The sequence below is a fragment of the Thermobia domestica genome, chromosome 5 (genome assembly GCF_964235325.1).
Source record: "Thermobia domestica chromosome 5, izTheDome1.hap1.1, whole genome shotgun sequence".
In the NCBI taxonomy this organism is placed as follows: Eukaryota; Metazoa; Arthropoda; class Insecta; order Zygentoma; family Lepismatidae; genus Thermobia; species Thermobia domestica.
Genome location: NC_137458.1, coordinates 140179408 through 140203439, shown reverse-complemented (window position 1 = coordinate 140203439; position 24032 = coordinate 140179408). Strand labels below are relative to the sequence as shown.

Sequence of the window (24032 nt, the reverse complement as noted above, 5' to 3'; positions counted from 1 at the left end):
TCTTCATTCCATTTTCTATCCGTTATACTTTTTTTTCCCTCAATCTTTCGGTCATTAATCTAAAGAGTTAATTTTCTACTCGACCAGCCATAAAGATGATTATGATCGGGTGAATTGTTTACTTTATCTCGTATTTTTTAATGATCTGTGTATACATGCATATACTTCTTTAAATGTATAAACCAAAATAGAGAGAAAACTATATTATCTGAATCATCTAAGTGGCGCAGAAAGGTAGAAACAAGTCGGACGAGCGGAAATGCAATGATAAAAAGTGGATAATATGAAGTGAGAAACAATGCGGGGAATGCTTATGAGAGGTAAATTATTAGAATACTATAGGTTGACGCTAATACTATTACAAAGTGAGAGAACTAAAAGATCAACTTTATGTACTAAAACAAAAGAAAGTATTTGTGGGTATTATTTTTAGAATACTTTTTTGGCAAGTTTAAGCTCTATAACGTCACAGCTTGTTGGCATTTCTTGTGAAGCCAGTAATGACAAGTGGAACATAAGTATCGCAAAGTTGTTGACAGCTTTAGAGATATATAGCTCGCATGTCGCTAGGACGTGTTTATTCCATTCAACTACTTCATTTCAATTTTTCATTATCTATTCCTTATTGTCATCTCTCAGATCGTAGAAATGTGTTCCTATCTTATTCATTGAACAGTTGGTACCGGCTCTTCTACGGAGTCATTACGGATCCTCAAGCCTGGTAAAATATGTTATCTTAAACATAAACCAACATACTTCTCTATCAAATTCACGAAAGTTTGGAAGATGAATTAGAAACGAAATACACTCCCGTCTATTGGGTCTAGTATTACGGAAGCATAAGGCGGATAGCAAAAGAGCCGGATAGGCCGGAGTTTGTAACTACTAACATATTGTTCCAATTATGTCATTAAAACAGTTCTTATATCAAAACCGGCTATTAATCATATTTTCAGACTTTTTTTTACACATCAGTACTTTACAGCTATAGTACTTTATAGCTAAGATATTGTGCCTTTAAAAAATATGTATTACAGAAAGAAGAAGTCCATGAATGAAAATATTGTACGGATTTTAAATAAATTTAATAATTAATAAATTTTAGCAGGAAATATACAATGATGCACACTGTACATATATAGAATTGTAAAATAAGCAAATTTGTAAAGTAAAATATAGATCTAATTCTTAAATACATTATTTAATACTTATGTTACTGTTTGTATATAAATGGTTACACCAATGAGTAAAATATTTTAAAATATTATTATTATTATTATTATTATTATTATTATTATTATTATTATTATTATTATTATTATTATTATTATTATTATTAAATCATTCTTGATAGATGACTGCTTGCACGGGGCAAGGCCACGTTTTCATGTAGGTGTTATAAAATAAGTAAGGCGTTCAAAAAATGTTTCGTAAGTTTTTTACGATGCTTCTGTTTTTGACTTTTCTTTTTTTAAGACTATTTAGAATAGTCGTGAGTCTACTGTTATTACTTTCCTACTATTTCAAGGTGATCAAAGTAATCAAGGCCATCAAGGTGTATTCACAACCTGAAACTGCAGAAAAGTTGAGATTTACATATAATACCACAACTTTGATGTTGGACTGAAAGATAGAAGCTAAAGTCTTACGATGATTCCAATTATTACTAAGGAAACCAGATTGATCGTCAGTATTATGGATCAGTACATAGAAGGAACTGATCAAGATACCTAACAGAAAATTTTGTAGGGTTTGCAAATATCTCATTTGTTGAGTATAATATTGGGTAATATTTTGTTTTAAAATTGAATTATTTTTCTTCAGTTATATTAATATTTATTCTGTTCACGATATTTTATTTTTGGAATTCATGTCAAATATTATATTTTACTTCAGGATGTAAATCTAGGAGATTTTGCTGTTCATATAGAGGATTTGCAACTGTGGAGATCTAGGATTTACAATGCAATGCAGAATCAAAATGCAGTGTGTGTAAGTAAAAGTTTTAAATTGGTTTTAGATATATAAGGAAACTTTATTTTTTAAAATTTCGTGCTTTTCTTGGTTTATAAGGAGCATCAGCTATTATAGTTTCTTTACATGAACATATAAAATAGTTTGGTAAGAGAAAAATTACTTTAGTGATGTATATGTCAAAATAATCTGAGTTCGTAAGGTAATTCGATTATTTCTATTGTTCGAATATAATTAATGACATAATATGCTTCTAACAATGCACACAGTAAACAGAAAATTTTTCGATCATATTGAAAAGGACACGATTAATCGTTCCATCATTTCACATAGTAAACTAATAAATGTTCGGATATTTCGCAAGGTAATTAGTCTAATGATTATCAAAAATAACAAAAGGATATTAGAGACCTGTTTCAATAAAAATAAATGTACAAACTATTTATTGTTTTGTGTTAATAGTAATAATATTTCGTTTTAGACTTCCAAACAGTACTTCGGACAAGTGTCGAAAGTATTATAAAACATCTATATCCGTCTGATTGTCTGTTTGCCGTGACATATCGCAGCAAATATAGAAAGAGATATAGAGAAGGGATCGTTTGGAATCAATTCAGCATACCAAAGGCTTATTCTATCTACTCTATACACTCTCTACTTAAATCAGAAGTGGTAGAAATAAACCGTTTGTAACATTAAAGTTGATCGCTTCGGGTATTAAGGAATCGATTCAGTGTCTCAAGAAAACATACTCTAGTTACCCTTAACAGTTTACAGAAACCTTATGATATTGAAATTTAATAACGATTTCGTTTTCAATATAGATTTACATGGAACAAGAAATGAAAGAGCTATCGAAAAGCAGTTTTTGGAAACGATTTATGGTACGAAGAATACATTCCGCTTCCTTTTCAAATCTATACTCAAACTGAAAGTGTTGATAACAAACGTTTCCAGTTGTCACGTTGACCATCATGTAAGAAAAATGGTAACTAGTATGCAGTAATTGAAAATTTGGAACGAAGCTATCGATGTTTATTGACTATTCATAAAATTTTCTAGTGCACAAATTGTTTTCGTGAATGAACACGACATGCAAATATTTGAAATTGGCATATCAGTGAAAAGTATAATAGCTTTAAAACATTGTGTTCCCAGGACAAAATGAAAAGGTCTTAGCCCTATTTCTAATACTGAAAATACTATGTTTCACTGTTTACAAAGACAATTCGCGTGGGAAATGCTTTTCCAAGCTTAAGTCTATGAACATCTCGTTTTTCGGTGATGATTCTTCAATAGTATGTCCGATTGACACATGCAATCCCGTACAACACTCACCTTGTGCTCTCAAATCACCATATCAAATTTGGTTTAGAATGGTTCAAGCATCTCGGAAGAGTACCCGGACAAATGAACGTTTAGGTTGAGTAAAGAAAAGCTTCGCTTTGAAACGTTGTGTTCACAGAACAAATCGAAAACTATTCGCCATATTTCTAATGGTAAAAACTCTATTCTCTACGGTTTACAATGAGATATCTTGCGCCAAATACTTTTCCAAGCTCAAGTCTATGTGCATCCCGCTTTTCGCTGATTATTCCAGAATGGAAAGTTCAATTGGGGAATCTGACCAATTACGACATTTAGCTCGTGCTCTCGAATTACAGTGTCAAATTTGGTTAAGAGTAGTTAAGACATATCGGCGGGGTACCAGGATAAACTAACAAACGAGTCGCTTAAACAGGAGGTTCGATCCAATAAATACGTGATATTTTGGGGGATTTTTTTTATCGAATTAGGAAAGAATTATATCCTTTCCTTATCTCCTTCCTAAGACTATAAGTGCTAATAAATTAACGACTATTTCAAGTTTAAGTGTTCATTTCTATAAAGCAAAAACGGTACGAGATTTTAATAAGTCCACGTAAGTCAATTTTCCTAATTTTTGATCTTAAGTTCTATCAAGACACGTGTATCCATAATTTTCCAAATAATCTTCAATATTGTACTTAATATATACGACAGAGATACGAACCCAGATTCAGTGGTAGAGCGTTCACCTAGGGAGCATGAGGTCTCTAGTTCGTTCATTTTTGCACCAAGTGGGCTTTCTGGTGAATAAACACCGTGTGCATGTCTCTTCTTAGTGCTCACCTGTTTCCTCCCAATTTCTTTATTCCACCATTTCATTCATTTTCCATCATCACCGTCTCCTTTATCCCACACGTTACTTCCGAGGAAGTGAAACTGGAAAAAAAATAATTTCATTTACGAACATCGATACTTAATTTAAAGTATAAACTTACATGCTCTTCAGCGGTACTTGAATTTACTTTAGAGTATGCCTCATAATCGGAAACTGAGTGCCAGAGATCACTCTGTAATTGCAACCGGTAAAAGTGCAAGCCTCTAAACTAGGTTAGACGTCAATTCTTTGGATTTATTTTGTTCATCTGAACAATCGCTTAACTCCGATGGCTATTCCTGTATTGCCACCAGATCAGCGGGGAGGGCATTTTGTACTAGTAACTAAATACACATAATTTAACTTGAACATTAACAACAGGAAGAGTAACATTTTATGAATTTTGGCGATTCACGGAGATTATTTTATGAGGGGTCCAAAACGATAGCGTTATACTTAAACAATGTAAATGAAAATGCATTTTTAAGCAAAATATGAACAAAACACAGAACAACACAACCCTTCAGAGAATTGTTTTCTTTTTTTTAATTTGTAATATTTCTCACATATAGAAATATTGTCCATTGCAATTGAGGGAGGGCCAAGAGACAGCTGACATTCTTTACCCAAGAAAGTTAGTTAAATTATGGGCGGTTCAAGTTCAGGGGCAGTTCAAGTGAACACCATTGCCGCCATGCTAGATTCCACAATCTTGAATATAACTTTATTTTTCATTCTTCATTTAAAAAAAGCATAGTAGCAGAAAAGTATGTAGTGTGCGCGATCGATTGAATTTATAAACCTTGACTAAAACTGGTATGACTATAGACCTTCAAGAGCGTAGTACACTTATGAAATATATTAGTGTACAGGCATTGGTTCCTGAGTTATTGAGAATCAAATTTGGGGTTCGACTTAGTAAAAGATTATTAAAAGTTGTATCCTATCGACAATACGAATTCCATCTCCACTACAATCAGTATAATAGTACACCTCGTGCAACTTAGGAAAATATAATAGTATAGAGATCATTCGTTCCCGAGTTATTTGCCACGAAAGTTAGGTTTGGACTTAGTGAGATGAAGAAATTTTACTAATATCAGAGTCGGTAAAAGCCATCTGATATTGACAAATCTTGATATCGTTATAAAAGTTCACGAGCTTTCTAAACAGTGTACACATCTTTAGTTTCCGAGACATTTTCCCTTGAGTTTGGGTTTAACTTAGAGATGCAAAAACGCCGGCTTTTTTGAATCGATGTTTTTTTTTTCACATATAAAGCCGGCTTTTTTGGAAAAAAACGAGAATTTTGGAAATTTTGGCTTTTTTCATTTTCATGATTTTTCTATCTAAATAGCTTTCTTATAGTATATTCTATAGTTAGATAAGAATTCCATGACCTAAATGCCATATTTCGCTCTGAAATTCACCATCAAGATGGATGGAGCACATGTTTTACGAATTAAAGCTAACATGAAGAATGTAGTATTTGAGGGCAATTTTAGAGGCTACACTGAGAAAAAAAAATGTAGGTGGCATACTTAAAAACGTAGGTTACATTCGTAATTCCTGTAGTTTCTGGACTTAACGTACAACCGTATATAACATCCTGCAGCAAACGTATAGCTGAAAAAGTATGTATTATACGTACTGTCTGCATAAGTGCAATGACGTCACTCGTGTGACGTCATCTGCAGTAACAAATATATACGGAGGTAATATCTAGCTTTGTGACGTCAGGATCGTATGTAGCATGTGGGTTAATAATGACGACACTCACTGACTATCAGGACGGAGTAAAATTTCAAGAAGTATGCAATATACGTTCTGTACGTGTGTTTCTTGCGTTCAACCCCGAGACAGCATCTATATTGTACTTGTGCCCCGTACGTACGACTAGATACAGTATACGTATTGTACGTATGTATTATACAGATTTTCCGTATGTCGCACACAGCTTGTCCCGATACAGCATACAGAATATCCGTATGCACCATACAGAGTGCACATATGCAGCTTACAGACTGTCTGCATGCAGCATATAGATTATACGTATGTCGCGTACAGGCTGGCCATATGTAATGTATGGATTGGATGTATGTAGCTTATAGTTTGTCCATATGAAATATACGGATATTTTACCTGTATCGCATACGTATTGCCTTGTTGTAATATATGGATTGGACATATTGAGGATCTAGATTGTACGTATAGTGCACCATTATTGAAGTGCTGCAGCATACTGAGAAATGCATGATACATTCTTACTGTAATGTTGTCACATATTGTTTTTCTCTGTATGGAAACAAAAATAGCTTAAAATATGGTTGATCTCCTTTGTGCCAATAATAATAAAATTAAAAATACTACACTTTTCAATCTTAGTTTGGAGCAGTGAAACTGCCCAGAGAAATGTATTTACCTGCAGGGTGTAAGTTTGGACTTCCTGCTAATTCTTTGGAAAGCTACTGCAAAGCCAAGGTTGAAAAGTGGCACAAGCGTTAATTTTAAAATTATTGGCACAAAGGAGGTTAACCATATATTAACTATTTTAGTTTTCATACAGAGTAAATCAATATGTGACAATATTACTGTTAGAATTTATCATACCTTTTGCAATAACTTAGTTGCAGCACTTCAATAATAATGCAAAATGCACAGCCATGTACAGCGGGGGACACTTCTAAATGGTACAGCCATATGGAGATTTATGGCTAAGGTGTACCATTTAGAAGTGTCCCCCGCTGTACAATCCTATGTTCAAACTCAAACAAGACTTACGTACAGTCATTTATTAAGCCGTTATCATCCATTGCTTGTACAGTCACGAAAGAAAATATTCTTCAGTTGACAAAATTTGTTTTCCTAAAAACTCAACAATAAATTAACCTATTAGAGTACCGACTTTGGCAGGTTGTCAAGTTATAACTATTCGAAGAATAACAACAAAAAGATCCAAATTAATTCATTTGTTCCCGAGCTATTGGCAAAAGAAAATTAGTCAACTGTCATATACTTTCTTTTCCGTGTGTACTATATAAAGACGACTTTACCTCATCCTTTTCCTTAATAGTATCCTCTTCCAAAATGCAGAAGTTGTTGCCACAAGAGGCGTGAATAGGATTTTCCAGAAATAACTTCTCTGCACATTTTAATTAACAGATAAGTAATTTTTTAAATGATGCTATAATTAAAGACATGGTGTCAGCTGAAAACGTGTTCCCTCACAAGGTGATTCCTACACAGTACTCGCCATTAAAAATGCAACTTCAAGGAGACAGGGTAGCTACACCAAAGTTCCCAAGCCCATATCTAATAGGAAGTGTCGAATATGCTTAACCCTTAACATACCAAGCGGGGTACTCTAGGGACCCCAGAGAGTGATATTTGGTGATACTGCCGCAATTATAAGAATCAATTTATTCTCGATTTTTATATGTATCATGCAACCCTTTGAGATATTAATTACATGATTAGATCATCGATGCGTTTCTTTAAAAAATACAAAAAATAAAAACACACTTGAAAATGTAAAATCTCCATTGTTAAACCTGTGTTTCAGATTTACGGACACAAAAGTATAAAATTGTATGAAGAACTGAATAGTACTCAAATATACAAAATATTTGATGTCAACAATGTTCATTTAACTTAAGTATGCTTCTAGACATCCAAAAAATTATAGTTGGAGTAACCATCTGCAATACTATGTTGAGAAATTAAAATAATACTTGGGGTCCCCAGAAGACTCCAACTTGGTAAACAACTTTCACGACTTAGGCTTGGTACGTTAAGGGTTAAACTTACCGCTGTATTCGCTGTGTGACAACGCGGTGACAGCGGAGCAGAACTGACCCAACATTGACAACCAGAACGACTGTAACTCAGCGAGACAGCGAGAGGATGTTCTCTTCTGGTATGGTAAGCCATGCGTCTTACGATCCAATGCCACAGCTCATCAACTGTAGCTGGCAGAGTTCACAGGTATGAGAAACTGTGCAGCCATCATCCAAACATATTTGTCCTTCCCTGCTCTACACATTCTGCAAATTTGGACTTTCCTGGATGTATCCTTCTTAGTTCAACATTTTAAGTAACGAGCAGTGTAATAGTCTCATACATTATTTAAAGAAAGAGCGATGATTCTCAGAATTACTCGGAAGTTTCTAGTTTACAATTTTATATATATACAAAATATAGTGATGTATGAAGTCTCCTTTTCATACGATTTGGATAAAGGATACATATGTAGAGAGCAACATAAATGATTTTTCTGGATAATTTGGATTAGTCCAGAATTCGAACAAAAATAATTTTGAAATTCGTTGTTAAGTCCAACATTTTTTCTTTCTTTCTTTCTTTCTTTCTTCAGATTCTCAATAAAGTTGACTACTGAAAAGCTGAGTTACAGATTTTATATTAAAACATATTCACTATACCATTGCCTTATTCACAGAACAATACATTAGTTATTAATGTATGTCTGAAATAATAGTGCTTCGTGCAGATTTACTTTATCCAATCGGAATTGCACAATGATAAAAAAATGTTGCAAGGTATAATGTTATTATTTATAGAGAAAAAGAGTTGAAAGGACTTAACGCTAACAAACATTTTCTTTAAACAGACATACATTTATTCTAATTTATGGAAGAAAGAAATAATTTGTGGAGCAGTATATTTATTAAGGTTACATATTCGTACAAAAGAATGTAAATATAATCGGGTCTGTCTTCAGAAAGGACGTGCTTTTAGCCACAAATTACACTGCTTCTTTTCGCTGTCTTTCATGCAGAATCCTGGGTTTTGTTTTGATGCATGAAATACCTGAAACAAAAATCCAAAAGTATTTAAAATGTTACACTTTAAAATATTTAACATTTTTTAAATTAAATGGACAAAATCTGTTCGGTCAGGTATGGATTTTTGGGTTTCTGGTAGAAAAACGATGTATTAAAAAAATGTGTCTATTGATGCTGAACAACTCGAAATGTATTACTATGCAAAAGTAAGTGGGTACCCAATGGCGTTCGAGTTACCATGGGGTACCTAATATGTCTGCATTTTTAGATATGTGGAAAAATACATGTCTCTAAAATGTAAAGAACTGATATCTGTTTAGTACAGAAAACCGCAACTCGGTAAGCCTTATGAATACCGAGGTATGGGAAAATAAAGAACAACACCATAGAAGTGTGAGGTTTGCGTACTAGATTGTGCAGTTTCGAAAACGTAATTACTGAGGGCTAACAACAACTTCAAAAGTAGTTTCAATTCAATACACTACACACACGTCCTTATGGGGGTTTTCGGGTACTATGGCATTCACAGACCTCCCATTTCTAAACATTCTAAAATATATCTTATTAAACTTATAAAGAACGTTACAGGTGTGTGTTTACCGAAACCGCAAGTCGGTACGTTTAACAGTTACCGAAATATGGTGAAATAAATAGGAACACCATAGGTATGTGGGGCTTCCATACTTGACACTACAGTTTAGAAAATTAATGAAAATATGACTAATGGCTATCAATATATTGTCAAATAACGGGAGGACCCACACAGTTATGGGGTTTTGGTGTTAGGTGGTAAAATTTGCGAAACCGGTCATGAAATCTGAATAAGCACCAGTAGCAATTTCATCTTAAAGTAACCGGGTATTTCCATGGGGTTTTAGAACATCATGGGTCTAAAAAGATTAAGTTTTAAAAGCTTTGGAAAATATAATTTGACATTTGTAAAGAGTATTAGAAAAGAGAATAGAGTTACCGAAAACTTCCAGCCAGTACATCTTACAGCTAGAGAGACGGCGTGAAATAAAAGAGTATTAGATCTTAAAAGTTCATAAAACAACTTTTGATCTTAATAAAAGTTAAATAAGATGGTACTTCTATGGGTTAAGTGAGTACCTCACACTCGTCAGGGCAATTCCGATCGAAATATTAATTCAGCTCGAAGTTTTCTTCGGGTAAATCCAAGCGTGATAATTCCTAGCGTACAAAAAGATTGAAAATTCTTTGTCAATATCTAATATAGCAACCGAGATATAAGTAATTATGTATTTTATGACGTCGTAAAAATGGAGACCCACATGGATTTGTACTGTTGAGTCTTTGCTGTAAGAAGAAGAAATTTCAGAAAACTACCGTATATACCTTAATAGACAATTAAATGGGTGCAGGCACGGTGGCTTAGTGGTAGAGTGCGTACCTCTGGTGTATTGGGTCCCTGGTTCGATCCGCGGCCAAGTCAGTTTGCAGTCGACATCGTATTCGTGGGTATTCTCGGGGTACTCCCGTTTCCTCCCACCTTTGCACTCCATCAATTCTATCATCAACATTCATTTGCCTTAATTTCATTTTAAAATTAAATGTGCAGTTAAGTGTGATCGTATCTCTGTGGATTAAGAGAATACTGTACTCCAGTGTAGTTTCTGCGAAACATACTAGGTAAACACCCCACCACGAAGTTACTGTGTCCTCATTGATTTAATTGTCTATTAAGGTATATACAGTAGGTTTTTGAATTTCTTTCTTATAGCAAAGACCCAGAAGTACAAATCCTTAAAGATCTCTATTTTTACGTCATAAAACATATGACTCGTTATATTTTGGTTACTGTATTATATATTCACAGGGAATTTTTACTCTTTTACACAGCTCGATGAACCTTTGGAACTGCCTGAAGAAAACCTAGAATTAATCTTTCCATCGAAATTGTACTGAGGTACTCACTTAACCCATAGAAGTACCATCTTATTTAATTTTGTTATAATTTTTCCGAAGTTTCAACATCTCATATTCTTTTATTTCACGGTGTTTCTCTATATGTTAGATGTACTGGCTGGAAGTTTTAGATAAACATATTTATACTTACATATTTCTAATACTCTTTACAAATGTCAAGTTATATTTTCAAAAGCTTTTAAAATTTAATCTTAGTAGACTGTAAGATGTTCTAACACCCCATGGAAATATCTAATTACTTGAAGATGGAATTGCTACTGGTGCTTATTAACTTTCCATGACCGGTTTCGGAAATTTTATCATCTAACACGAAAATCCAATACCTGTATTGGTCCTCCCTTTATTTGACAATATCTTGATAGCCGTTAGTCATATTTTAATTCATTTTCCAAATTGTACCTTCAAGTATGCAAGCCCCAGGCCCGTAGCCAGCCCAAAAATGTAGGGGGGCCTGGCTGAAATTAGGGGGGCCCGATCCAACCATATGATAGTTCATCACCATATTATAGTTCTTTTGCAAGCCTACTCTAAAACTTTTAGGGGGCCAGCAAAAATTTAGGGGGGTGGCCCCCTACCCCCCTGGATACGGGCCTGGCAAGCCCCACATACATATCGTGTCGCTCTTTATTTTCCCATATCTCGGTATCCGTAAGGCTTACCGAGTTGCAGTTTTCAGTAAACAAATATCAGTTCTTTACATTTTAGACACATGTATTTTCATATATCTAAAATGCAGAAATTAGGTAACGCAATGGAACCCCATTGGAGTACCCACTTACTTTTGCATAGCAGGGTAAAAACGCCAGTGGTTCTCACTTTAAGGTTGAAAACATACTATTTTGTCTCTTCTCTCAGCATCGTGAATCTGTCGGAGCTGTACCATAGTTGGAAAGACTCACTGATCCTTCTTATAATGACCATGTAGTCAGAATTCAAAAAGGAGTAGCCGTTGAAGGAAAAACAATATTTTAAAATCCTTGCACCAGTAATCGTCACCTTAAAATCAAAATGTTCCAGTAGTAGTCAGAATTTTCTACCAGTGTTCGTCACTCAAATAACTTGACATAATTTATTCAGAAACGTAGTGTTTATCAGTTTAAAATTAAGAATAGAGTATAAAATACTAATCTTAATAACTGTGCTTCACTTTTGGTACTCAAGAAAGAAAATAAAAACGTTTTACATACCTTTTAAAGCAATTTCAGTAAGAAAAATGTTAACTGAATTCAAAAGTTAACTGTATATTATTTTAACGTTAAGAGTGCAATATTAAATACTATGTTTAATAACTATAGTGACTTTAAGCACTCAAGAATGAAAATAAACATGTTTGTACATACATTTTTAAAACAATTTGAGAAACAAAATAAGTTAACCGAATTCAAAACTTAATTATACATCATCTTAAGATTAAGAATGGACTATAAAATACTGAGGTTAATAATAATGCATTACTGAAGAATGAAAACAAAAATGTTTTTAACTACCTATATTGTATTTACATGTTGTTATTTCTCATTAACATGCTTTTTGATAACGCACGATATGGGCTAGGGGTGCACACGAGAAATGATTTGAGACTGTCACCTCTCGCAAAGATGTCGCGAAAGTTGTCTCGTCTCGAAAACTGTATCTGTTTCTATTGGAAGAGAATATCGTCTCGAATTTCGTAACAAAAATTCTGTCTAGTCTCCTGCCGTGCGCAACCCTAATCAGGCCATAGACAAAAACTTCATTTCGGAGGGGTTTCGATAGGGCTTTGTGATATCCAAATTTTGAAATAGATAATCGATATTGACATACTATTGTAACTTGTTCGAAATATCGAAAAATACAGCAATATCAAAATATAAGCAATATCAAAAATCGAAAATATAGAAATATGATAAAGATCAAAAACATCGATATATAGGTCAAAAATTTCGATATCGATAGTTTGATATTTGAAAATATTAATCGTTCGATCGAAATATCGCACATCCCTTGGCTCCAACTGTTACCACCTTAAAAAAGAATGTGAAAATTGCTAACTACCTAGGTAATCTGTAAGGGATGTGCGATATTTCGATCATGGGTTTACCGACTTTCTGTTTGCACTTCAGGGTTAACTTCGCACAAAATACGAAAAAAGTTACACAGTCTTCCGTCGGTAAACCCATGAACTGTAAAGAGAAAGTTTCAACTGCCACCGTAAGATAGAACATCTAACTGGATTTTGGCTATAATGTTGGCGGTTAACATCAGTTCTAATTACCTGAAGGGTTTGTTGTTGTAGAGGTATGGAAAGCACTCACTGTAAATGCAGACAAAATTTGGAAGATATCACCTACAAGAATTTCCGTCAAAGTTAAGTCGGTTCCGTAGAATTCTACTGTGTATGATGGGACTTCCAAGCAATAGTTGAAACTGAAGAGTGAAACATTGTAAAGTCATAGAAAAAATAACACTGGGAGAAGGCTGTTTTGAGCCTCAAATCCTGGTTACTTTGCACCGGGTCAACGTAACCCCTTAAATGGAAAATTCTTACTACTGGCACCTCCTGCCGTCTAACTTTAGGAAAATTTCCTCTTTAGGTAGATGTCGGAATGGATTTCTTGTTGGAAAATAAATTACGAACAGCGGCGGATTCAGAAGAATAGTTTGAGAGGTACTTCACACAGAAATACTTCGTTTATTTAGAAATCACTAGACTTTTTGAAGGGCTTGACGGGCATACGCATAGGAATGACTAAATTAGATTTTTTAAAAAAGAAATCCTGCAATTTGGGTGGGCTTCAGCCTGAAAGCCCCAAATCCCGTAAATCTTCCACTGATTACGGTTGAGATGATATTCTTGGATATAAGGCAACCAAGGCAAATCAGTTCACGGAGATTTTTTCTGTTTTTCAGTTGCCATTTCTGTGGGTCATGCTAAACTATCAGAATGTGGCTCCTATTTCGGTACCAGAAAATACATAATTTTCTTTACAAATATCGATAATTCATAGTAAGTACTGATACCGGTACCACAATTCCAACATCAATATTTGTAGACTGCATGCAGTTTTGTGTAAAAAGTGAAATGTATAAATACAGGAGAGAAAACATTGCAGACAAGCATTATGTTAGTATGTTGAACATACTTTTTTGTATGTGGTGCAAAATATCTTCATCTATGGGGTTACTTTGCACCAAAGTTTTTATGAAATGAAATCTTTGAGTTTTACGTTCCACGCTTTTGCCGGGTATGCTAAAGAAGACTATAATCATGAGAATGAATGAAATAGTAGAATGAAAACTGAGAGAAAACGGGAAAACCCCGAGAAAACCCCACACAGTGTTTGTCCAACACAAAGCCCGTGGGATCGATCCAGGAACTCCACGCAGGAGAGGTGAACGCTCCATCACTGAGCTACCACGTCCCCAAAAACACAACCTCAGAATATACTTCATATATAGTAGAAATGAAATGAAATCTTTGAGTTTTACGTCCCACGTTTATGCCGGTTAGGCTAAAGGAGACGGTGATGATGAGTAATGAATGAAATGGTGGAATGAAGAAAGTGGGAGGAAACGGGACAACCCCGAGAAAACCCACGCACACGGTGTTTGTCCACCACAAAGTTCACTTGATGGGGACTGGGATCGAACCCGGGACCCCAAGCACCAGAGCCACCGCGGCCCCTCATATAGACTACAAGTAACAATATGTTATAAAAAAAAAATGGCCCGTCTGGAGGTCATGTAAGCTAAACACCAATACAATTGTTACAGATTTATTTACTAGCACTGTTTAATTATCTACGGTGCTGAACATCGCAACACGAATATGATTATGTTACATCCTTTCAAAACTATGCTAACTGCAAAGTAGACCTGCTTTGCTTCGTAATGTCCAAATAGTTGATTACTGTGCTTGAATGCAGGCAAGTAGCATACAAATTTATGATGTTGAAGTCGTTATTTTTCACAGCTATGGAGAAAAGACATGAAAACGAAAAATAAAAAGAAATCTTTGTTTTACGTCTTACGGTTATGCTATGTATGCTGACAGTCACAAATGAGTATTGAAAATTGATGATCTTGGAATACGATTTGGTGGAATAATGAGGGGAAAAAATAGACATTGATTAAATATAAAATTGAAAAGAAATAAGGGCCTAACGCTCAAATATTTATCTATCTGGCAGCCATCTTGATCCCTCTAAAATATCATGAAGTACTTGATTGATTCTAAACCCAATAATAGTAATAGTAATTATAACAATAAACACAGAATATACCTAGATATAATTTACGCACCTTGAAATGTAAAAATTAATGATTGCAATCCTCAGCATTCCAGTAGAACTTTGGTTTCTCCAAATGAAGATTCGGACATCGGTTTTCTTCTCAAGCAATAATGGGGTACAATAATCAGTTGCAGTCCAAAGCCAAGTCACTAAGCATGTATATAAAATATTTTGTGTTAAATATTTCAATGTAAATTTCATGAAATAGAATTCATTAGTTAGTTACATACAAACTCTTACGCATGTAAGTCAGAATCTACTTGTAATAACTTGTAAATTTAAACAAACTTAATTATACTACAGTTATAGGGACATCAAACATATATTCCATAAGATATATAGGGTGTCTCAAAAGTCCCCTGACATAAAGTAACTCGGTTATTATCAGAGTTACAACAAAATGTAATTGGGAAACCGTCTCCAAATATGATGTTTCCCATGTAAGTTGAAGGAATTTTCGAAATCGGATGAGCCGTTTGGCTGTACACTCTTTATGCGTCCAATGTTAAATGAAAATGCAACGTTGCCATTTACCTGGACCCACAACATAAGTGGATGAAGTTACTGTCTTTTAAGCTAACATGTCGATGGCCCATTTCAAACAGTAACTTCATTCACATATGTTGTGGGTCCAGGTAAATGGTAACATTGCATTTTCATTACACATTGGGCGCATAAAGAGTACAGCCCAAACGGCTCCTCCGATTTAAAAAGTGTTCACTTTAGATTGAAAACAACATATTTAGAGATGTTTTTCCTCTTACATTTTGTTGTAACTCTGATAACAGAGTTACCCTATGTCAGGGGACTTTCGAAACACCCTGTATACATCATACGAAGTTCCTTTCTAAATTCTACACGGGTGTAGTTTAATTGAATGTGAGATGGGTGATACATTAGGCCGTTTGGGAATACTCACACAGACGGCCGCCATTTTGGATTAAATTTGTTTGTTATAAACTGGTGGGTAATGTGATATATATATGGCCACGGGCTAGAATTTTCTCAGTATGTCAAATATGCAATCAGATTCCATGGAGCTTAATTTGGTGAAAAGTTATTGCCAATTGAACATTGTATTCACCTCTTTCTTCTAGATGTAGAACCATACCGTTAGCACGTGAGGAATGTATCGAAATATTCAAACTGTGGGTGCGGGAGGAGTGCCTGTGCAGTGGTTACCGATTGTAAACAGAATCATCCACAATGTGACTGTGTTACATGCTGCAGTGTCACAGTAATTAACTAAATTTGAGGAGACGGGCACATTCGTGGACATACGTCGTAGCGGACGATCGTAGACAGCTACAGATGAAGCAACGCCTACGGCAGTGCTGACTTCCTTCTCGATGTGGCCCCAGAGGAGCACACGTCATTTATTAATGCAATGTGGGTTGAGTCATAGGGTCTGCGCGTGTATAAGTGCATCCGTACAAGGTGCAAATGAAGCAACATCTCTACGAGAACGATCTTGATCGCCAAGTGCAGTTTTGTGACCGAGTTATCGAGTAATTATGGTTAAACTCTAACATTTTTATGCAAATACTCTTTTCAGATGAAGCTGACCTCTACGTAAATGGGAAGGTTAATAGGCAGAACATGCACAATTGGTCACCTGACAACCCCGCGTGCAAGACCCTTCCAACATGACCAGCGCTAAGAAAATTAATTATGATGTTGGCAGACAAATGTGGAATACGTCTAATCAGTCACTTTTTCATTCCATAAAATTAACTGCGGAATAATACCTCACGCTCGTACAGGGATAGATATTGCGAGCTGCGATGCCCGAGGATGGTACAGTACATTCTCGCAGTTTTTTCAACACCATGGCGCTTTCTTCATTATGGATTCGTGGTGCGTCACTACTTGAACAATTCCCTAGAACAGCGTTTCCCAACCGGTGTGCCGCGGCACAGTGGTGTGCCGCGAATGGGTCGCTGGTGTGCCGCGATGAAATCGGAACAAAATTATTAATTCTATAGCAATCAAATTGCAAGACAAAAGAAAAAGGTATATTTGTATTTCAAATTACTACTATGAATCTAAAATTTAAAGTTTCATACTGTGTTACTTTTCTGTAGAACATTTTTCTGTACATTTCTAATTTTGAAAAAAAAGTATTTGTTATCATTGTTATGACCATTATTGCTTCTTTATTGTTGCAGACTATTTCGTAACTTGAAATTTTAAAATATTATTCAATCCTTCCGGCAAAGTAAACATGCATACGAATTACCTATATTTGTGTTTTAAAAGTAAAAGAGATTCGTTTGTTCGTTCGTTATTTAGTGATCCTCCTTCTTAATGAAAGGTTGGATACAGTTTTCGACAAAAAAAAGTTTATTTTTAACAACTTGAGCCCTATATCTGATTGTAATTGTTTTCTATTTTTAAATTAAAATGAAAAATAAGCATACTGATTTACCACGGGGAAAAAACAGTGGTCTAGCTTTCTTCTCTGTGAGAAGGATGTCAGTAATCAGAAAAAAATACTACAGTATTTTATATTTTCAAATAATAATAATAATAATAATATGTGTGCCGCGAGAATTCAAGTTACCCTGAAGTGTGCCGCAAGTTGAAAAAGGTTGGGAAACGCTGCCCTAGAACATGGGTTGATCGACGAGAGGCAGTTGAATGGATGCCCGATCACCGGACCTAACGCTGTTCAATTTCTAGCTTTGTGGACATATTAAGCCTATGGTTTGTGCAGTAAATATTCATAATTTTTACCATCTAGAACAAAGTATCGCCATCGTCTGTGCACAAATTTGACCCTATATCCTACTTTGTGTCCACATTAATTGGAAGAAGCTTTTGCAAATGTTTATTGCTCAGTAGGAACATGTGAAACATATACTATAGCCAGGGGTAAAAGTGGACCTGAAAAGGTGGGGGACGGTAGGTAGCGGCATCACTCCACGCCGTTCCTCCTGCCTATCTTTGCCCATTGTACCATTTTAGGGTCTGGGGGACGCCGTACATATTTTTCGAGGTGAGGAACTGCGTCCCCCGCGTTCCCCCTCGCTTTTACCCCTGACTATAACAGGGAAATGTGTTCGAAGTGGGAACAATCAGAATCGGTGCGTTTTATTACGATTTTGACTCGACATACCGGCTATCTAAATGTTCAAATGCAGTGAGGTGTGAAGCCTACAAGATTGCATTTCTATTTACATAATGTCTGAAAACCACTGGAAAGCTTCTTTTAGTTACGGAGAAAAAATGGAGAGACTGATCCATCCATCGTGAACAACTTTCTAAAAAAAATAAATAAAAAAAACCCTTTACCTTGTATCAGAGAATTATACGCGAAAGTGCTCAGAAGCCTACTTTTAATATTAACAATTTCCAGCGGGAAAACTCCTGGACCACACACTCGAATGAGGGGTATTTCAAAATCCCGTAAGATCCGCCCCCACTGCAATCCCCTAAATCCGCCCATGCTCAAAACACGACGCTTATAAGAATTCAGACAAGACGACACATACCAACATACGAAAGAAACAATTCAATATGGCACATCAAAATATAAACTAATGAACTTCTTTGAAAACACCTCATTTTACAAACAAAAGGTAGAAAAAGGTAAAAAAAAAAAAATGTCAGTATTGTCAACTTAGAAGTTATTTCTACATAAGAAATAAAATCTTTGTCAATACGTATAAAAATGGATTTATTAAAGGTATTTAGCATTTATTCTTCCGTGAAGGTATATCTTGATCACTAAAAAACCAGAAATGGTATGTCTCTATCACTGAAAAAAAAACCAGAAGGGTATGACATACCACTACATATAGTCTCACTTGGTTCACTGCCAATAACATTTCACCAGAATAAGTTACATGATATCTGATTGCATATTTGACATCCTCAGAACATTTTAGTGCATGGCCATGTATCACTCTACCCACTTATCATCCGTATTACAATTTCGAATCTAAGATGGCGACCGTCCGCGTGATGTAATCCGAAAGTATCCCTCTGGGCCTAATGTGTATCTCTTATCTCGCATTCAATGAAACTACATCCCTGTAGTTTTCAGAAAGGATGACAAGGGACTTCTGATGCACCCTGTATATAATAGTTGTATCAATAATGAAGTTGGAAATATGTGATCTAGTTCGTTGTTTCCAATTTAACCTAATGTCTTGCTGAAAATGGAATATTTGTTGAAATCTGAGTTTTACGTGCGACGGATATACCGGCTAGGCTAAAGGAGACGCTGATGATGATATAATGAATGAAATGGTGGAATGAAGAAAGTGGGAGGAAACGGGAGAACCTCGAGAAAACCCACTCACACGATGTTTGTCCACCACAAAGTTTACTTGGCGCGAGCTGGGATCAAACCAAAGACCCCAAACACCAGAGGTGAACGCTCTACCACTGAGCCATTGAGGCCCGACAGGAATATTTGTTGAAGTCTACTGTCTTCTTCAGTACCAAGGTTACACAAAAATGAGCCTATGGTTTTGATGGAATTCGAACCAACATTATATGTATACTCTCTCAGCGAGAATCAAAGCTGGCACCAAGTTTACATATGCGCGCGCATTGTATGTTACTTATATAGCTCACAGAGCTATGGGCGAGCAAGCAAGGCACGTGCCCCGGGCGCGTGGTTGGAGGGGCTACTAAAAGAGAGGTTATATATTAGTACTTTTCCATTTTGGTGTTTAATACTTTTCATCAGAGTGCGAAATCATGAAATTAAAGTGGGGGAGACTGAAGGACTGAAGAGAGCGAGAGAGAGGAAAAAAAACAAAAAAAGCTGCGCAGTTTTACACTTCAAAGAATTGTAGTGAAATGAGAAGGTCAGAATTCAAGATGACATTCGGATGCTTGGCACGAAAAAAACATTGCAAGCAATTTTGAAAAAAAAAACTTAAATAATGTGATATATTTTGTAGACTTTGGATATGTATGTTTTAAAAAAATGAAATCTTTGAGTTTTACGTCCCACGGTTATGCCGGTTAGGCTAAAGGAGACGGTGATGATGAGAGATGAGTGAAATGGTGGAATGAAGAAAGTGGGAGGAAACGGGAGAACCCCGAGAAAACCCACGAGCACGATGTTTGTCCACCACAAAGTTCACTTGGCGGGGGCTGGGATCGAACCCGGGACCCCAAGCACCAGAGGTGAACGCTCTACCACTGAGCCACCGCGCCCCCCAATATGTATGTTTTAGTTGGCATCAACAATTATTGGTGTGTTTTGTCACAATTGACAGTTTAGCGAGAGACTAGGCTAACTGACAATTTTAACTTTCTGAAAGAAAAGGAAACAAATGAAAAAAGCTCGTTACAAAGGATACGACTGATATTCATAGTTTGGCTTAGTATACAACAGGGGTGGATCCAGGATGGACTACTGGGGGGCGGTGGGTTGTAATGCCACTACTTACAAGTTATAGCTACTTTTAAGAGATTCAACTCTGGGTGGGTTTTATTTTATATTAAAATACACAAAGTTTCCTCTTCTTGGGGGCGATAGACCCTCCCTGGATCCGCCCCTGTCTCAGGACAAGCCACACCGACAAGTGGTTGAGGCAAAGGTCAATCAATGACATTGGTATGCTGTTCCGTCAAAATCTCAATCTTGACCTGGATGTAGCTTAGCCTGGTCTCTCACTGAACCCCTCATTGAATGTTTAATATGTAAATTAGGCACTCCTACATCACAAACAGTAAATATAACCTACCTTATTCTACGTTTCTAAATGCATTTCTACAACTGATTGTAACTTTAAAGGTTCTCGTGAAGATTAGCTGGCGGAGGTTACTTAACATAGCCATGAGTTATCAAATTAACAGTTGTGCATCGTGGGTGATGATAATGATCCTGAGGTTAGATGTTAAATTGGACTCGTGAGCGGAACAAGGGCTGATCTTATTCGTGTCTCAGACGGGGCATGGAATGGAACGAATATGAAAATAAGGTTGCTGTAATAGTTTTCCACAGGGTTTGTAAGATTTTCGAAACACTTGGCAATTTTTTTTTATCAAGACGACATTTTTTTTTAAAAAAAATCAAGACTTGGCAATTTCAAGTTTCATCCCCCTCCCAATCTTGTAATGCTCGCTACGCCGCTGTAAGCAATACATATTTTCGACAATATTCGTTGTTCATCTGCTTCCGCTGGGCTCCAACGTGGTGAGCTGCATATGGGACTTTTAATAGTGTCATTATAATGAGAAAGAATTGCAAATTATGTTCATGTTCCCAAAAGAGGGAAATAGAAAGAGAAATTAAATTAAAAATAAATAAGGGAGAGAAAAGTAATTACTTGAAAATAAAAATAAAGTCTTTGAGTTTAATGTCCCACGATTATGCTGTTAGGCTAAGGGAGACGGTGATTAAAGCAAGTTCATGATTATGGAATATTTGGTGGAATGAGAAAGTGGGAGGAAACCAAGTCCCCGAGAAAACCTACAAGCACGTATATGAAAACGAAGTAAAACATACACTGGCCTATGCTTTCTTTGTCTAGCAGAGTCATAGTTTGGAATCGAAAATGTGTTTTGAATCCTTGTATTTAGAGATTGAGAGTGTAAGTAACGAAATCACTTAATACATCCATTAAGATTTCGGAGAGCGAAATCTAAATTTAGGTAAGCTAACTCCATGTACTAACTGCTTGCATCCGCTTCGTACATTGTTCGAAGGGTCACGAAACAAATCACCTCATTTAGTCTACACATACCTAGTACTAGTGTTAATTACCTGCTTCGTTTGGGTTCGATCATTCTAAACTATTTTACTGGTAGCATATATTAATTCGTTTAGCCAGGATTTCGTAATGGAAGGGGGGTGCGTGACTGGAAATACTGTGGTTACAACACCAGGGGATCGATCAATCTAAACTATTTTACTGACAACATATCCATATTGATTTGTTAGGACAATAAAATGAGCATATGTTAGTAAGTATTTTAATTAAAGAATTATGAAGAAATCTTGCGTAAAAAAATAGAAAAAAGTATTAACAAAGACATAGTCTTCCGAGGTCATTCGAACTCGGTTCTTCTCGTTTTCTTTCTATTTCTCTTAGTTTAGTGCCGTCAAGGATAGCAACGAGATCTCTTTCGGGAGTAAAGTCATCCTATAAAATGAATTAGTGTTGCCGCGAAATTCAAAATGGTTCATATTATTGGTAATTCTGGGCATTGCTTAAGTTCTAACTGACAGGCTATCTGAAAGAACCGGTTTATCGATCGTCGTTTTAGTCCATAGGGTTACTGGCGCAAATCCCCTAAATAGGGACATGTCCCCTCCAATCTTAGAACTGGGGAGGGGGACTTTCCCCTCCATAATCCGATTTGAAATGCGTTTTTTGGGGGAGAAATGTGATGATTTGTGTCCGATTGCCACAAAGGATAGTAAGATGAAATTATGTCCCCACCCCAGAATAAGCCTTAAATCTGCCCGCCTCACAATTTTGAAGGCAACTCTGCTCCCCTGATCCTCCGCAGCATTGTTTTTCAACTCCTCCCAATGTTGAAGACAGATTTGCGCCGCTACATAGGGTTAACATGGAGTTAGATGGAATTCGGAATGTTCCGTTACAATAATATCCAATTTCAACTTGATCCCCCCCCCGTTTCCTCCTCACAAAGCTCCTCGTAAGAAAGAGTAACCAAACGCTTATTGTAGCTTTATATTTTTGAGGCTGATTCATCTGTTTCATCTTTCCTTAGTATTTTTCATTTCTGGATCCGAAGGGGGGGTCTGGACCCACCCCTTGGCTACGTGCCTGCTTTCCGTAAAAAGCTTAATTCGAACCCTGAATCAAACAACTCCATCTGTAAAGCAGTGCTGAGTTGATTTTAATATCCTTTTCTGCAACGAGGCTGCATGAGACGTGGACTTACTGATTAACATGGACTCCGAACCACTCATGCCGGGAATCGAACGCGGGTCTCCCACACCAAAGGCGCGTACGCTAACCGCTTAGCCATGAAGGAGCTCATCTCTAAAGCAGTGTAAGCAACAACAACAACAAAAGAAAAACAAACACACACACATATTATATATACTAGAAGTTTGCGCAATTGGGGATCAAAACATTCTCAATGAAGTATGAGAAATAGTAAACGTCAATCAAAGTGGGCTTCTGCTTATTCTTTATTTCGATAATACTTAATTCCTTCTAGAAATAGTGAAACAATACTATGAAGTCACAGTACTTAAACATAATCGAAAGAATAAGACAAGGAAACAGAGTAATTTCCGACTGATTAAACTAGTCATATATACTATACCTAACTGTTACATTGTATTTCTTACTATATTACGAAAGCGATATAACTTTTTTTACCAGCCATAGAAGCTGGACGCAATCCAATACTGCAATTTAGACGCTGTAACGAAAGCTGCAAGTCAAACGCCTGACACTCCTAACTCTTCAAGCTGTGTAGTATCTGTTTCAAGCGGCCTGCAACTTATGACCTTGAAACTAAGTGCTAGTAACCAAATTAATGCCAAGGTACGATACAAACACCCCAACTTGCCACAATGACGTCAACATAAGGAAAAAAAGAAAAACATATAATTTTTGGTTCCAAAATTATGAAACAATAATAATAATGTTTTAATTCTCAGTAACTCAAACATTAGTTAACTAGAGAACATAACAAGCAAAACAAAACAAAACAAAAAGAACCTTAAAGGTGAGCTCTCCCCGACTGCTGTTTTTAAATTTCAGTGAGGCTGTAAAATATGTTTTGTTTTATTGTTAAAAAAACAAAAAGAAAAAGAAAGAAATGAAATAAATTTTGTTGCAAATATCCTAGTAAACATAGGCTTTCTAGACACAAGTGGCTCCGCGTAGCGTAGTTGCTAACGCTCTC

General features: G+C 36.0%; 1 protein-coding gene across 1 annotated transcript in view; it reads left to right on the top strand.

Annotated features, from left to right (window-relative positions):
• The window catches only part of LOC145685258 (phenoloxidase 3-like), a 116382-nt gene that overhangs the window by 46378 nt on the left and 45972 nt on the right, over positions 1 to 24032 (top strand). The window contains exon 7 of the mRNA XM_081757624.1: positions 1897 to 1992. Within this exon, the coding sequence (XP_081613750.1) occupies positions 1897 to 1992 (96 nt within the window). The remainder of the gene's footprint in view (positions 1 to 1896; positions 1993 to 24032) is intronic.